The sequence below is a fragment of the Gymnodraco acuticeps genome, unplaced genomic scaffold (assembly GCF_902827175.1).
Source record: "Gymnodraco acuticeps unplaced genomic scaffold, fGymAcu1.1, whole genome shotgun sequence".
In the NCBI taxonomy this organism is placed as follows: domain Eukaryota; kingdom Metazoa; phylum Chordata; class Actinopteri; order Perciformes; family Bathydraconidae; genus Gymnodraco; species Gymnodraco acuticeps.
The window spans coordinates 1303373-1319804 of record NW_022990224.1 but is presented as its reverse complement, the minus strand read 5'-3'; the positions used below and the strand labels follow the sequence as shown (position 1 = coordinate 1319804).

At 47.2% G+C, this 16432-nt stretch overlaps 1 protein-coding gene across 6 annotated transcripts in view; it reads right to left on the bottom strand.

Moving 5' to 3' along the window:
- Positions 1–12044, bottom strand: part of mov10l1 (Mov10 like RISC complex RNA helicase 1) — a 32690-nt gene extending 20646 nt beyond the window's left edge. For 2 of the 6 annotated variants that reach the window (XM_034218629.1, XM_034218628.1), the window contains exons 1-6: positions 10793–11085; positions 10367–10515; positions 10083–10270; positions 936–1095; positions 523–635; positions 142–326 (exon numbers count right to left, since the gene is read on the bottom strand). In XM_034218629.1, the coding sequence (XP_034074520.1) occupies positions 142–326; positions 523–635; positions 936–1095; positions 10083–10270; positions 10367–10463 (743 nt within the window). In that variant the 5' untranslated portion in view covers positions 10464–10515; positions 10793–11085. Of the gene's footprint in view, positions 1–141; positions 327–522; positions 636–935; positions 1096–3567; positions 5010–10082; positions 10271–10366; positions 10516–10792; positions 11086–11989 lie in introns of those variants that run through there. The other 4 variants (XM_034218627.1, XM_034218625.1, XM_034218626.1 and 1 more) reach the window with 4 other exon arrangements.
- Positions 12045–16432: the final 4388 nt, after the last annotated feature.

The following is a 16432-nucleotide window of genomic DNA, read 5'->3' as shown; positions in this document are numbered from 1 at the left end:
CAAATCTCAAGTTCCAGCTTGCTGCTTCCTTGTTGTGTTAAACAAGACATTTGAACACCATGAGATCCTTTTTTCCCCCATTTTAGGATAATCTTTAATTGTTGTTGCAGCCCTAAAAAGATAGTAATCTAAATCCAATACCTCTGGCAGGGTGCCATGCACAGGGCCCTCCAACTGTATAAGGACTGACTGCTCTCCACCATCACTAGGTTGACCAGATGTCCTGGCAATGGCTGGTAGTGGGCAGGCAGCAGCAGAGAGTCCAGGTTGTAGAACACACTGTCCTCCACCACTCCATTTTTACCATAAGCGCTGGTCACACGCACCTGGAGATAATCGTTTATTCAAAGGAAGTAAGAGTAGTGAAACAGAATTGGATAGTACAGACATGAATGAGCATTTAATCATTACCACTTCATCAGAGTTAGGAACAATGCCAACTTTCAACAATGCAACTGAAGTACTAAAATGAATAAATTGTATTGAGTGGGTATAGTTAAAAACATTTAATGATGCCATTACCTGGTCTAGGCGGCTGTAGCGTAAAGGGGCCACAGAATTAGCCTGGGTGGTCCATTGGGTAGGATTGACAAAATATTTAGCTTGGACCCAGTCTCCTTTCATTGGCTCATAACCTGACACAAATAAGAGAGAAAATACAAAAGTGTGCCAACAGGCAGGAAAGTTAACATCAGCCTTCAGCCAAGTGCTAATAAATATTGGTGTGGCTGCAGGTTTGTCAAATCTACTCTCGGTTTGAGAGCTTACCAAACATCAACTGTAAAATGATGGCAGTAAAATCTGTTAGACAGGCTGGACGGTTATGGGACTAAGAGACCCACAGTGGGTGTGGACAACAAAGTTAATGTAAGAAAATGATTGTGGGGTCAAGAGGCTCACAATTGTAGCGTGTGAAGTACAGTAAGCATGGGTACCTTCCCATAAGCTGCTGCGTGGGAAGTATGTGGTCTGGTTTATGTAGCCACCATCTCCATCAAATGATGTGACTGTGCCAATGAGAGGCCGCAGCTGCATACTGTCAGCTTCTAAGGAGGTACTGCCTCCTTCCTCCCAAGCATCTGCACTCTTCTCCACCTAAATGACAAGATGAAATGGTGCAAGTTGGACAATTTCTGTCATGACGGTCGTATTTTTCTAATTGAATCACTGCCATTAGAATTAACAATACACAATGTAAGGCTAAATTCACACATTAGGCCTCAGACACATCTCTACAGTATCAACACAAACTCTTGATGGAAGACAGTAAAATGTTTAATTTGGATTCTGACTTTTGATTAAGATGGAGCACATATATATATATACATTAGGGGTGTAACGGTTCACAAACATTTCGGTTCGGTACGTACCTCGGTTTTTTGGTCACGGTTCGGTTCGGTACGTTTTCGGTACAGCAGAATTTTTTTTCACAAAACACAAAACATAAACTATTAGTTTTGGGTTTTTAATTATTATTAAACTGGGAATATTCACTCAAATACAAAATATAATAAAATGAACATTAAGGTGCAGCATTTCGATGAACTGAAATAATCTGTATTTGAACTGTAGCCTACTGTACTAGCAACTAAGCAGCCAGTTTGACATTAGGACTTGCTTGTCATTGTATTTTCATGTTTTTTTAAATAAAAATTAACTTGTCCACATTGCTTGCCGAAAGGGCAGATCTGCTGGCACTAACAATGTCTCCTGATGTGGAGAAAACCCTCTCGCTAGGGACAGAGGTAGCAGATACAGCCAGGTAGCGCATTGCTAACATGGCAACATAAGGATATTTGGCATTTGTAATAGCTTTGGCTCGGTCTGATCTTTTTGCGAGTGGCGGAGGCTTAAATGCTAGCGGGAGTTGGGTTTGCACTTCAGTCTTTTTTCTTTTGGTACCGGTGATATTCACGTTCGGGTGATGCCTTTTCAAGAGTGTGCAAGTTTGATGTATTGCCAGCCGCGTAACCAATTTTAGTTGAACAATGCCGACAAACAGCTTTGGTTCGGTCCACCTGTCTTTGTCCGTCATCCTTGTACGTAACTGCGAAACCAAAATGTTCCCAAACCGGAGACTTCAATGATGCTGGAGGATTTTCGAGCTCAACTTTATCTGCGTTCGCCATTAATTTTTGACAGTTCCTCAAATTACTGACTACATATGAACGCATCCCTCTGACCAGCTCTCATAGTATGCCTCTCATCCAATGAAATTACTTGCTCGCTCTATGACGCGTTGAACCCAATGTGAGCAAATTACTCTGAATGCTGCGACGCAGCACCTGAGATTACTTCCAAAAAGTTATTCACGTTCTCAATTTTTTACGTTTAACGTTATATTCGTTCGGTACACTTCGGTACACACCTGTACCGAACCGAAGGGCCCGTACCGAATAATTTCGGTACAGGTACGTGTACCGTTACACCCCTAATATACATATATATATATATACACACACACACATATATATATATATATATATATATATATATATACATATACATATATATATCAGGGTTTCCGCTAGGAATTTTTCTCGCCGGTCAAATGTCCGAACAGAATTTATTTTACCGGACAAATTTGAAACTTACCGGTCATGTTTCAATAATAATAATAATAATAATAAGAGTTGTGTAGCAGAGTTTCCGTTAGCAGGTAATCACCGGACTAGGACCGGATATGCTGATGTTTAAAACTCAGTTAATGGGAGTAATTTTTATATTGCTTCAGTTTATAATCGTAACAGATCGAGATTAGATTCATTTTTCAATAAATGATTCCACAAACAACAAACAACATAATTATTACATTCAAAGAAACTACTTGTAGTAGATGAAGTACATTATTCAAAAGTGTACATTAACTTTGGATAATAACACGGGAGAAACGGATCCTCCCTCTCTCCCTCTCTCCTGACAGCACGTCAGTTTCTCATGCAGCACGCTAAACAGTGGGCGGGGCTTCAGGTGATTATGCAGCAGCTGATCTGATCTCTCTCTCACGCATCCGGTTACACTTCACTCGCGTTTATGTCCATATCGATCAGATCCAGCTCTCCTGATCGGCCTTTATAGAGAGCACCGATCAAACTATTAAGAGTGAAGATCGGATCTGCGGCCGATCGATCGGAGCATCGGACATTTTGACCGGCATGTTTTGAATTTACCGGTTTTTATTCAATTTTACCAGCTAAAAAACGATAGTTACGGCTGTAACTACGGTTCTATGAGTCCCGGATGACCACCAGAGGCGGTGCTTTAGCACTGGATGTGTCCATCGCGCGCATGCGCAGCTCGAGTACCAATACCAACAAAGTCACCTGTGACCCACGTGACACCGGCTATATCAGCCGGTGTCGTCAGTGGATCTGTTCCCAGAATCTTCTCGCGAGCACACAAGAATTCTGAGTGACAGGATACTCTGGCGGTCATCCGGGACTCATAGAACCGTAGTTACAGCCGTAACTATCGTTCTATTTCGTCCCTACTGACCGCCAGAGGCGGTGCTTTAGCACTGGATGACCTATACCAACCATGTCATGAAGAATCCAAGCACTTACTCACCTAGCTGGAAGCAGCGGAGCTTGGCAACAGGACCACACCCAGAGGGTGAGGAGTGGCGACATTGACTCGGTAGAACCTGGAGAATGTGCCAGAAGACGCCCATGATGCCGCGGCACAGATGGTCTCCAGGGGCACCCTTCTTAGGGCAGCCCACGATGTTGAGATGCTTCTTGTAGAGTGGCATCTCACCCCTGATGGCAGGGGGCGGCCACTGGCCCCATAGGCATGTGTGATGGTATCAACCACCCAGTGGGACAGCCGTTGCTTAGAGAGAGCACGACCCTTCTTAGTGCCGCCATGGCAAACGAAGAGCTGCTCTGACTGCCGTATACCGGCTGTAGCATCAATATACGCCCTCAGGGCACGCACAGGGCACAGCAACTCAGGTGTGCCGCTCTCCTGTGGAATGTTAAAGCGTGCCAGCTGGATAGGCCGATTGGAGTGGGCTAGTGGAAGCACCTTGGGCAGGAACGCCACATTCGGCCAGAGGGTAACGCCCGAGTCATCGGAGTTCCACCTCAGGCATGTACTGCTTACGGAGAGGGCATGAAGCTCTCCGACTCGCTTCCCTGAGGTTACGGCAAGCAGAAATGCTGCCTTCAGGGACAGCCACTTAAGCCCGACCTGGGCCAGGGGCTCGAAGGGAGGAGATGATAGGGCATTCAGCACTAGGGGCAGGTCCCAAGCCGGGGCCCTTGGGGTGCTAGGGGGACGCTGCCGTAGAGCCCCTCTTAGAAAGAGGGACACCAACCTGTGGCACCCCACTGTGGCGCCATCGACTCCGACATGTCGGGCAGAGATCGCAGCCATATACACCTTCAAAGTGGAGTGAGAACGTCCACTCTCCAGAAGGGACTGCAGGAACTCCAAAATGGTGGCCACGGAGCAATGCCCCGGATTCTCAGCCTTACTCACACACCAGTGGGAGAAGAGCTTCCATTTGCACTCATATTGTGCCCGAGTGGATGGAGCTCTGGCATTCAGGATAGTTTCCCTGACTGATGCCGTGACGCCGCTCAACAGTGGGTTGGGCCCTGCAGAGGCCAAACCCAGAGCTGAAGGCGGTGAGAGTCGGGACGCCAGATCTGACCCTTGAGCTGTGACAGAAGGTCCTTCCTGTCGGGGAGACGCCAAGGTGGGCTGCAGCAGAGACTGCGCAGCAGTGGGAACCAGACTCTCCCCGGCCAGCGGGGGGCGACCAGAAGGAGCCTGTGCCCCTGAGTAAGGACCCTCTGAAGCGTCTGCAGTATCAGAGGCAGCGGCGGGAAGGCATACAGGAGAGTGTCCGGCCAGTCGTGCGCCAGGGCATCCTGACCCAACGGGCTGGTCACCTCCGTCCAGGAGAACCAGAGGGGGCAGTGCCTCGACTCTTCTGAGGCAAAGAGGTCCACCTCGGCCCTGCCGAAAAGGCTCCAAATTGTCTCCACCACCTCTGGGTGATCTGCGACCTGATTCAGGTCTCCTGGCAGAAAGACTGCCTGCAGACTGGCGAGGCGGGGGAGCGCCCAAGGCAAGAGGCTCTGTGAAACACGGAGCAGCTGTGTGGACCTGGTGCCCCCCTGGTGGTTGATTTGGGCAACGGCGGACATGTTGTCCGAACGAATGAGCACATGCCTGCACGCCAGTTGGGGTAAAAAGTGCATGAGTGCGAGCAACACAGCCCGCAGCTCCAGCACATTGATGTGGTGTGCACCTTCCTGGGCAGACCACTGCCCCTGCACAGTCCTGCCCTGCCACACCGCACCCCACCCCGAGAGACATGCATCCACAGTGACCGTCTCCCGGCGGGATGGGATGGCGCCCATAGGCACACCCATCAGAAGATAGGCCCTGTTCCTCCAGCGGGACAGAGAGTGGAGGCACCGCTGAGACACCCTGACTCTCTTGTGCCTGTGCCGTTTGGCGTCCAAGCGAAAGTTGTTCAGCCACATCTGCATGGGGCGCAGTGATAGCATGCCCAAGGGCACAACGGCTGAGGCAGCTGTCAGTCTGCCTAAGAGCCGGAGGAACTGGATGTAAGGCACCCTCTTGCCCAGTCTGAAGATGCGAAGATGGTGGGAAATGTCGTCCACACGACGAGGTGTCAAGTAGGCCCTCATGGCGACCGAGTCTAGGACCATCCCCAGGTAAGTGACCTGTTGGGAAGGGTCCAGGCAACTCTTCCCGGCGTTCACTGTTAGGCCCAACCGGGCTACATGGGATGAGAGGTGCGCCGTATCCTGGGCCACTTGGGCCCGGGACGGCGCGCAAACTAGCCAGTCGTCCAGATATGGCCGGACCTTCATGCCCTGTGCCTGCAGGGGAGCGAGCGCTGCCGCTACAACCCTGGTGAACACCCTTGGAGAGAGGGAGAGACCAAAGGGAAGCACCCAGAACTGATAATGTCGGCCCTGAAAGGCGAACCTCAAGAACTTTCGGTGATGGGATGCAATTGGCACGTGGAAGTAGGCGTCCTTCAAGTCCACGGTTGTGAACCACTCCCCCTGTGTGACAACACGAAGGGTGTCTGCTGTGGTTAGCATATGGAAGGGTAGTACCCTCAAGAATCTGTTGATTCCTCTGAGGTCCAGAACTGGACGGAATCCGCCAACTTTCTTACTCACAAGAAAGTACGCCGAGTAGAACCCCCCCGCCCTGAAGCAGGGGGTCCACTGGCTCGATTGCGCCCTTGGCCAAGAGGACGGACAACTCTTGGGCCAGAGCTAAGGCCTTCGCCGGGTCGTTGAAAACTGTCATACTGACCCGGCCGAAGGCTAGGGGCCGGCGTCGGAACTGCAATTCGTAGCCCTGGGTTAGGGTGGAAATCACCCAAGGGTCGGAAGTACAGGCAGCCCAGTAGCTGAGCTGCTGCTGGGAAAAACAGCCGACGACCGGCCTCGAGACTTCAGGGCCTAGCCCCCCGGCCCCTGGGGCCCCCTGGGGGGCGCCGGTAAGGCTCTGAAGCACGAGGCCGCCTGGAAGCCAGGCGACCTGGGGCACGAAAGCCATCGGCCGGTTGAGTGGGCCGCTGGGACCTCTGCAGACCACCCCTGTAAGCCGGTGGCTGAGTGCGGCTGCTAGAGCGGCCCCTGGGCCTGCTGGGAGTGGCCACGGGTCTGCGAAGACCCGAGAGCTGCTGCCTGGTCTGCCTAGCTTGGGCAGCGCGCTCCAGCGCCTCCAGGGCAGCTGACCCAAACAGCTCCCCTGGCACGACTGGTACGCTACGGAGGACTCTCCTACATGTCTCCGTCAGTGGTGACTGAGCCAGCCAAACCTGGCGACGAGGCTGTACCAGAAAGGACATAACTCGTCCCAATTCCCTCGTCATTAGGGCAAAGGCCTGCAGTGATGCATCACTGAGGCCCAGCAAAGAAGGCTCGGCCGGAGCCTGCTGCAGCGAGGCGGAGACGGCCAGCATTAGATGGGAGAGGGAGTTCCCGATACGACCCATGCGTGCTGCTGCGTCGTAGGCCCTACAGAGCAGCCCATCTGTGACCCTGCACTGAGGCTGAGGGCACCTGACCACAGGCCTTAGAGCCTCGTCAGGAGCCAGAATCAGGGAGGCGATGGCAGGCTCAATGGGTGGCATGCCACCCAGCCCCACCCTCGCCGGGTCCTGCATGGCAGCCAAGGTCCGGGCATCGGAGCCAGCGTGGCCGAGGGCCCTGGTGTTCCTCCAGCATGCCTGGAGCTCCCTCAGGTACTCCTCTGAAGGAGGAACGGTGAGGGGGACAGGGGCTGGGCTACGCCTGAAGAAGGCACTAGCCTGAACTAAGTCGGCCTGCGGAACCGGAATCTGCAGGTGCGCCAGGGCCGTACGAATAATGGCCGCCATGGAGTCGTCATCCACGCCCTGCCGAGACCCCTGAGCAGAGGAGAGGGAAGCCTCCTCGAGCGGGACCTTGTCCTCCGTCTCTTCATTGAAGAGGTTAGCCGAAGCCGCTAGCGACAAGGCATCCTCATACAGAGGTGCGGCAACCGAAGGAGGGGCGGCAACCGAAGGAGGGGCGGCAACCGAAGGAGGGGCAGGCGGCACACTAGCAGCACCTATACCGGGCCCTGGCTGAAGGGCCAAGAGGAGCGACTTCATTGTGTCCATGTCGGTAGCCAGCTGATCCACTTTAGAGGACAGCCTGTTTCTAGTCCTCCTATTGGGGGGTGCACCCATGGCCATCGCTCCCTCAAGTCGCCGGGGACGGCCGAACTGATCTGGAGGAGGATGTGACCAAGAGAGGTGTCCGTTGGCTGCCGCCAGCTGTTCCACCTCCGTGAGTCTAGCCATTCTGAGTGCCCGGGGCATGCAGCTACAGTTCATGCAGGCCCCTACCGTGAGAGCCTCCCTTAGATGCTCGAGGCCGAGGCAAGAGGGGCAGCGGTCATGGCCGTCCTCGGCCTCAAGAGAAGCCATACAGGCGCTACATGCATGAGCCATTCTGTAGGTAGCCAGACGCAGCGTAGCCGGGAGCGGGTGCGAGAACACAGCCTTCACCAGCTACCTGCTTCACAGAAAGAGTAGAGCCGCGCCGCTACTCGCCAAACAGAAAGAGGGATGTAAGTATACCCACGTTACCGGCAGAGGGAGCGGGAGCGAGAGCACTGCCTTCACCTAGCTGGGTTAATAAATAAGGCAGTTTACCAGGAGCGGGGGCGAGAACACTGCCTTCACTGGTTGAGCTAGAGGCGAGTGCCAGATGCAGCGTAACCGGGAGCGGGTGCGGGAACACAGCCTTCACCAGCTACCTGCTTAACGGGAACCGGGCAATTTAGCGTTTACCAGGAGCGGGGGCGAGAACACTGCCTTCACTGGTTAATTTAAGACAAATGCCAGATGCAGCATAACCGGGAGCGGGTGCGGGAACACAGCCTTCACCAGCTACCTGCTCAACGGAATAAACGAGGCAGTTTAGCGTCTACCAGGAGCGGGGGCGAGAACACTGCCTTCACTGGTTAATTTAAGACAAATGCCTGATGCAGCGTAACCGGGAGCGGGTGCGGGAACACAGCCTTCACCAGCTACCTGCTCAACGGAATAAACGAGGCCGTTTAGCGTCTACCAGGAGCGGGGGCGAGAACACTGCCTTCACTGGTTAAATTAAACACGAGTGCCAGATGCAGTGTAACCGGGAGCGGGTGCGAGAGCACAGCTTTCACCAGCTACCTGCTTAAAGGAATAAACAAGGCAGTTTAGCGTCTACCAGGAGCAGGGGCGAGAACACTGCCTTCACTGGTTAAATTAAACACGAGTGCCAGATGCAGCGTAACCGGGAGCGGGTGCGAGAGCACAGCCTTCACCAGCTACCTGCTTAAAGGAATAAACAAGGCAGTTTAGCGTCTACCAGGAGCGGGGGCGAGAACACTGCCTTCACTGGTTAAATTAAACACGAGTGCCAGATGCAGCGTAACCGGGAGCGGGTGCGAGAGCACAGCCTTCACCAGCTACCTGCTTAAAGGAATAAACAAGGCAGTTTAGCGTCTACCAGGAGCGGGGGCGAGAACACTGCCTTCACTGGTTAAATTAAACACGAGTGCCAGATGCAGCGTAACCGGGAGTGGGTGCGAGAGCACAACCTTCACCAGCTACCTGCTTAAAGGAATAAACAAGGTAGTTTGGCGTCTACCAGGAGCGGGGGCGAGAGCACTACCTTCACTGGCTAAATTAAAGACGAATGCCTACCTGCTGAACGGGAAGAGTAGAGCGGTGCTGCTACTCGCCGAACAAACAAAGGGGATGTAGCTACACCCCAAATCAAGAAGCTTTACACAAGCTAAGACCGGAAACTGGCTTTTAAAGAAAAAACAGCACGGGAAACTCCGGTGCTTAACACGGCGTCAGCCGAGTGGCTGCAGCGCTACTGCTAACTAGCTCAATGCTAATGAAGTTCGCAGAATAAGTACAAAAGCACAGCAAGGGCAACTCCTGGGAGAGGGAGCGGAAACACCTCCGTCACCATAAAAGTTGAAGCCCAAAAAGCAAAACAGACAGTAACGGGACAACTAGGTTGGGAGAGGGAGCGAAAACACTGCCATCACCAACCAAGCCGACACCAACCTGTCCGAACGAAGTCTCTGCGCAGCCAGCCACAGCTCCTGGAGGACGGGTAAACCCGCGGCCCCGACTGGATGAGTCGCGAAGCTGCACGCAGCCAGCTGTTTGCAGAGAATCCTTAACAAATATTCCAACCGAACGAACGCTGTAGGCTACAAAAAATGTAGCCAAGGTACTCTCGCACAGCGAGAAGATGAAAGGAACAGATCCACTGACGACACCGGCTGATATAGCCGGTGTCACGTGGGTCACAGGTGACTTTGTTGGTATTGGTACTCGAGCTGCGCATGCGCGCGATGGACACATCCAGTGCTAAAGCACCGCCTCTGGCGGTCAGTAGGGACGAAATAGAACAGTAATTACCGGCTAACGGAAACCCTGATATATATATATATGCAGACCCGACCGATCACAACTTAATTCACATCAGGTAAACATAAATTGTATGATGTTAGCAAATTCATGCTGGAGCAAAGAACCGGATTCTCACCCTTAAAGCTTTCCATCCCCCTTGGGCACCATCACGTACTGCTATGCAGTTCACCACGTCCCCTTCTTTCAGAGGTATCCCGCCCAACACTTCTCCGGTGGTGAAGTAGATAGCATCGTCAATCATGCCATAGTCGAGGCACAGCTGGGTCACCACACTGCCCCGGAGGTGGCGAATGTTTTCCTGGCCTGAAAGCCAAAAGAAATGCATGGCATGACATATGCTGCCGTGTTTTGCTATTGTAATGCTTGAACTTATTATACTTAGAAGAATGTTGCATTTACCTGTTGCATCAGAGCAAAGGCCCTGTCCATCAGCCTCTCCAGTCCTCCACAATGGAGAGACCAGCTTAGACAGCATGCACCGCACAGCTGTTAGCATATTATCTTCAAAATGGTAACTTAGCCGATGTAGCTAGCGTAATATTTCCACACTAGGAAAACAAAAAAGCAGTTTTTATTAATCTTGCAAACATTTGTTACCTGACGTTATTAACAAGCTTTTAAGTTTTGGATATTATTTTTTACATGGCATTTACTCAGTTAGCTTACACGTCCAGGCCAGGGACAAACAAAAAGCTAATACAAAATATAGTCATTTCTAAATAACCAAGAGGCTAGATAGTTAGCTCATTTCAAAGTTAGCTAGAAGAAAATGCTAATTACAACATTATATTACTTCCGAGCTAATGTTAGTTAGCTAAAAGTTACCTTAGCTATAGTACAAAAGGCGGAGTATGAAGGAACGAAATTGAGAACATTATTCAACGAACAAAGTATATGTGAGGTTAATTATAAATTACCGTTCTCAAAACAAATATTAGCTTAACTAACGAACAACTTCACGTGTTGGGGCGGAGACCTCTTCATTCGTTGGTACGCATTGCACATGTATGCTTACGTGCGCGCCGCCGCTTGATCACCGCGAGGGGAGGTGTAATGAGAAATGTGGTGAACCTACCAAAAATGTAGACGACTCTGATACTAAGTCACCGGAGATATGTAGTTTGTAGGGCCGGGACTCGATTAAAAAAATTAATCTAATTAATTAGAGGCTTTGTAATTAATTAATCGAAATTAATCGCATTTTTAATCGCATATACATATTTGACCTAAGAACAGTGAGAAGCAATTTTTTTTCACATGGATTTTAGTATACCATTAGGCGCATTCACACCGCAGTACTTTTCCCACAAAGGTTCATGAGAATTTAGTTCATGAGAACTCTTTGAACCTGGGGGTGGATTACGCAAATGAAGCCGCTGACGTCACTTCTTCTTCTTCTGCTTTGGGTTTACTAGCAGGCCGCAAACCACTTCACGGCGTATACTGCCGCCCAAAGTCCCCGGCCGGAAGTCCCCGGAGTTGGGGACTGGCTTCAGTAGAAGCTGCTGGGAGTCCCAGCAGCCTTCCGAGTAAATCGCCAGAACGCCGACACCTCCTCATCTCCACCGCTCCCATGTTTTATTTTGTGTTGCCATAAGTTAGTCTCTCTGCGTTTCTGCGCTGGGCTAATGCTAATAATGCTAATGCGAGGATAATAAATGGCGGCTTCACAAAACTTTTTGCGAGTTTTACGGGGCGTGGTTTGCAATCCGCCCAGCCAATCAGAAATATAGCTATTTTCTCACAAGAGAGCCGTACGAAAGTCCCTGCTCTCTAGCAGCTCTCTGCTCTCTAGCAGGGACTTTCGTGGGGGTAAAAAGGTTCTCATGAACTAATTTTAGTACCGGCTCTTTTTGGTGTGAACGCGATAAAAGAGGCTAACGTCCACGCTAGCTTCCACGCTAGCTGCTATATGTTTTGCATTGAGGTGATACTTGAGGCTTGATGTGCTGCGGTGATATGCGAATTCCTTTTTGCATAATTTGCACACAACCGTGCTCTTATCGACGCTTCCATCCGTACGTTTTTTAAACAACATTTCCCACTGTTGTTCACTGTGGTTTGTTGTTGTCTGAAGTCATGAACGTTAGTTGGTGCTCCAGTATAATCGGTACGCCTGAAACTCATCCAGTGAGAAACGTTCCGCGGTGCAAAAATAAGTGCGATTAAAATGCGTTAATTTTTTTAACGCGTTAATTTTTGTGTAATTAATTAATCTTAATTAACGCGTTAAAGTCCCGGCCCTAGTAGTTTGTATTGCTCTTTCTTCCTCTATGGTTGGATGAGTAAATAAAACCATTTGCAAGTGAGTTTTATCTATGTTTAAAATATAAATAGAACGTTTGTGACCCCCCTGCTTTCTTTGTCTTTTAGTTTTAAAGTTGATACCTGAAGGCCTAAACGTATTTTTTGAGAGTGGTAAAGACTTATTGACCTAAAAAAATGGCGAGGCACAAAAATGTCTGTATAAATCACAGAGGTATAATAGATTGTGTTCTCCTTGCCCTCCACTGTTGTTTGTTTTGGCTAAAGCAGTTACACGTTAATTCTGCATTGAAATAAATCTTACATACAGATTTGGAAGTCTTTAGCAGATGGCTAACTCCACTGGGTATGTCACCACTGTAGATTAATAGGGACTTCATGATGTATATCCAGAACCAAAAGCCCTGTGAACACTTTTGCTTTTACACAATTTAGTGTATGCAATGCAGTAGGACATTTGTCACAGCTATCCAGCTTGCATTGTAGACACATTTGAGAATTACTGCATCAGCTGTTTACTCGCCAACTGTCTCATTCATCTCTCTGCTCTTGCAAATGGACAGTGTTTTTGGCACTTCATGCCAAACACTTAATCTGACGATTTGACACCTGGAAGGAAACCATCAACTGTGTTCCTTCTAAACAACACCCCAGTGCACATTCACACAGTGCCATCACATCACACCTGCCATTTGCCAGTGTGTCCTCTGTTGCTTTTCTGAATTCTGGACAAACTGTACTGATGAGTCATCATCATCTTCTGTTAAAGTGAACATCACAAAACCAAACTGCTTCATACAACTCAGTATTATTTCATTGTAAGATCAAGCTTTGACATGGCCAGATTGATAGTGTTGCTGCCAGGTTTCAGCCTTCACTCTCATGTCTTAGTAGCCTTTTAAAAGCATTTTTTGCTTTTATGTCCCCCTGTGTGCTTACCAGCAGGGCTGTAAATATGTGGTTTTTGTAAGCATTGCCAATGGCCCAAGGGATTCTGACTATCCATGGCCAAATCAATTCAAGCACTTTGGAGATTAATTTCAGGCAGGGCTGCCAAAGTGTAACCTATATCACAGGCTATACAAACATTTTCTTCTGGCAGCTCTTCCAGATGGTAAAATCTGTTCTAATGTGTCGTCTAACTTATTTAGATACATCTTTGGCATTCACTGTAAGGCAAGGCAAGGCAAGGCAAGTTTATTTATATAGCACTTTTTAACACAAGGCAATTCAAAGTGCTTTACAAAAAATGAAAGACATTAAGAAAAAGGCATTTAAAATCAGTCATTAAAAAGAAAAGCTAATAAAATAAACATTAAAATAAAAAATACATGGATAAAAGTTTCAGTGCAGTCTAAGATATGAATAGTTCAATTACTGTAGGTTTCATGGCTTAATATGAGTGAACTCAATCACATGCAAGCATACATTGTAAGCAGAGACTTTGTCACTGTCATTGTGACTCTCTTTTCAGACATTAAGAATGCCAGTTAAGACATATTGTGTGTTTTAGGACCCTAACCATCTACTTAATCACTGCCAACCATTTCTCAAATTGTACCATCTATTTTTACGATGATGGAATTACATTTTACTGGCCACCAGGGCAGTAGCCAGGATTTAAAGAATACTGAGTCCAAATTGGCCGAGCACAGCTTCAGAAATGTTTAACATAGCCACCCAAAAATGTCTTCTCTGACATTTCTAAATTGTATTAATGAAATTAACCTTTAATTTGGAGCTTGACATTTGGTGACTCCTTGAAGGAAACATGTTTGAACTTCCCACCAGCACAACACTGTAATCCATTCCAATAAATAGAAATGAATGTCAGTATTGAGCACACTTAAAGTGTCAATAGATTCAAATTGACACCAAGTAATCCCAACAGTTTTGATTGTATCAGACAATGTTCCTTAGCAGATGAAGTTTGCCCAGTTGTCATGTGATTCTAGATTACAGTTTTTCTGAGCACTTTGCTGATATTGCATCCAAATTGGCCTCAAAATCGATATTTAAGGTTTTTTTCTTGAACTTGGAAACACTATTTGATGAAGCTGTCCCTTTATTTAGTAGCTGTTCTGCAGTTTTTGATCATTTACCACCATCGTTCAATGTTTTAAACGTGTTAATTCACAATTATAATTACCCTTATTGCCGTGCCGCCTAACTTTAGCAAAACAAAAAATGGACATGACGTGTACTGTGGTTTGTTATTTGTCTCGTGAAATGAACACTCTCTATAAGCAGATTTCACACAGCATGAAGAATGTTGAAAAAAACAGTCTTTTTTTTAAAGTATGCTTTGGAAAATGTTCAACAGTTAAGTGAGGGTAAACCCTGTAGGATTTGCAGTTAATGGTCTTGCAAAAAGTAGTAAAACATGCAAAAACACTGATATGGCCTATATGGCAGAGCAGTTATGGTTGATTTACAGCTGTTCCTAAAAAGCATTTTTATGGTATAGGAGGTTTTTAAAGTGTGTGCCTTTGGGAGATTGTGGCAAGTGACAGCACATTAACATTTCAAGTTTATACATGAACCATTAAAGCTGTTTCCACGGGGGCTGCCTAGAATCATACACTGTATTTTCAAGAGCACATGGGCCACTCATAGTGTTATGTTCATCTGTCTGAGGGCTCAATGGAACGAGTTTATTCTCTTAATCTATATCTGCAATGTATGTGCATATATTTCATATGTCTGTGTAATGAGTAGTGTAATGTATAGTTTTTCCTAGAGAAGTACTTTGACTTGACATTGATGTGATGCTTCCTCACCACTAGAGGGCAGTGGAGGCACTCTATGTACACAAATTAACTACTGTTTTTGCTGTTGAGTGCAAGTGAGGCCAAGGGATGAACATGGGATGAATCAGATCAGATACTAATCTCAGTCTGTGTTGCTAAAACTGGACACTCTACTTACACTGCTCGATGACAACAAATACCAGGAATGCCCAGAAATGATGCCAGCTATTCTCAGGACTGTAGGAAAAAACAAATTCCCCTCTTTCTTCGGGCTAGACTTCCCTTTGTAATTAGCAGATAAATATGAACAAGGGGCAATACAGTCATACAATCTGACTACGTGATGGAATTTGAGAGTTGTCTAACTGCTCATATTGCAAAAAATAAGCATGTCAACAAAAACATGTTTACAGAATGAATTGAAATTACACCAAATTAGGCCAATAAACTCAATAATAAGTATTTTCACATGATAATGACTTGCCAAAATATGCTTTTAATTGACAAACATCTCTACTTATGTACTTACAACATATATTATTTTTCGCCCACAAAACAACTACATCAGTCATTATTATAAGATATTGAAATCTTACAACCAATAATACTATCATGATAATATAGTTCTCCTTTCAGTGTATTATGTCCAAAAGTAATAATAATAGATTACATTTGTAGCGCCTTTCCAGGGACCCAAGGCCGCTTTACATGGTGAATAAACAAACAAACAAACAAAAGGGGCAAATAATAAAGTACAGAAAGGTTATTGTAAACTCTGATACCACAGACGCACTTTAAATCCTCAGAATATGGAGAGAATATAGGAGTTTCAGTTATTAAACTCTAAACTTTAGTTTTTTCTTTGGTTAACATTCAAAGGTGACAAACAAAAGTTGTTAAAACTGTGTTTACAGTGGTCTGTAGTGCATAGTGCAGGCCACATGGAAACATGGGATTTATCAGATAATCCGTTCTGAGGTTTTTCTCAATTCTCTTTCAGTATGGAAACCAGATGCAAATAGGAATTCATTTGGCATGATAAATGTTTATAAAACATAAGGGAAGTGTAGAAACATTGAAATGGCAAACAGAGCCAAGCATTTATTCCGGTCTGCCATTCATTATATTGGAATGAATGCACAACCTTGTACAGTATAACATTACATATCTAAAAGGTCTCTCACGGTGTATATATTTCACATATTTTATAATTTTGTTTCGCAGTGCTTTGAGTTTTTCATGCTTAGAATCGACAAAACTGCAGCCAAACTTACTTTAAACTATAATAGAGCTGCTGTTGTTTCTTTTAAGATCTGCAGCTATACCCATCAAGCTATGATATAACTGCCAAATCCTATATTAAGAAGACGAGTACTCAAAGAGCACTCACCTCACCAAGGATGCACAACCATTCTGTTGTTTTTACGATAAAAAAATGCTTACAGGTTTT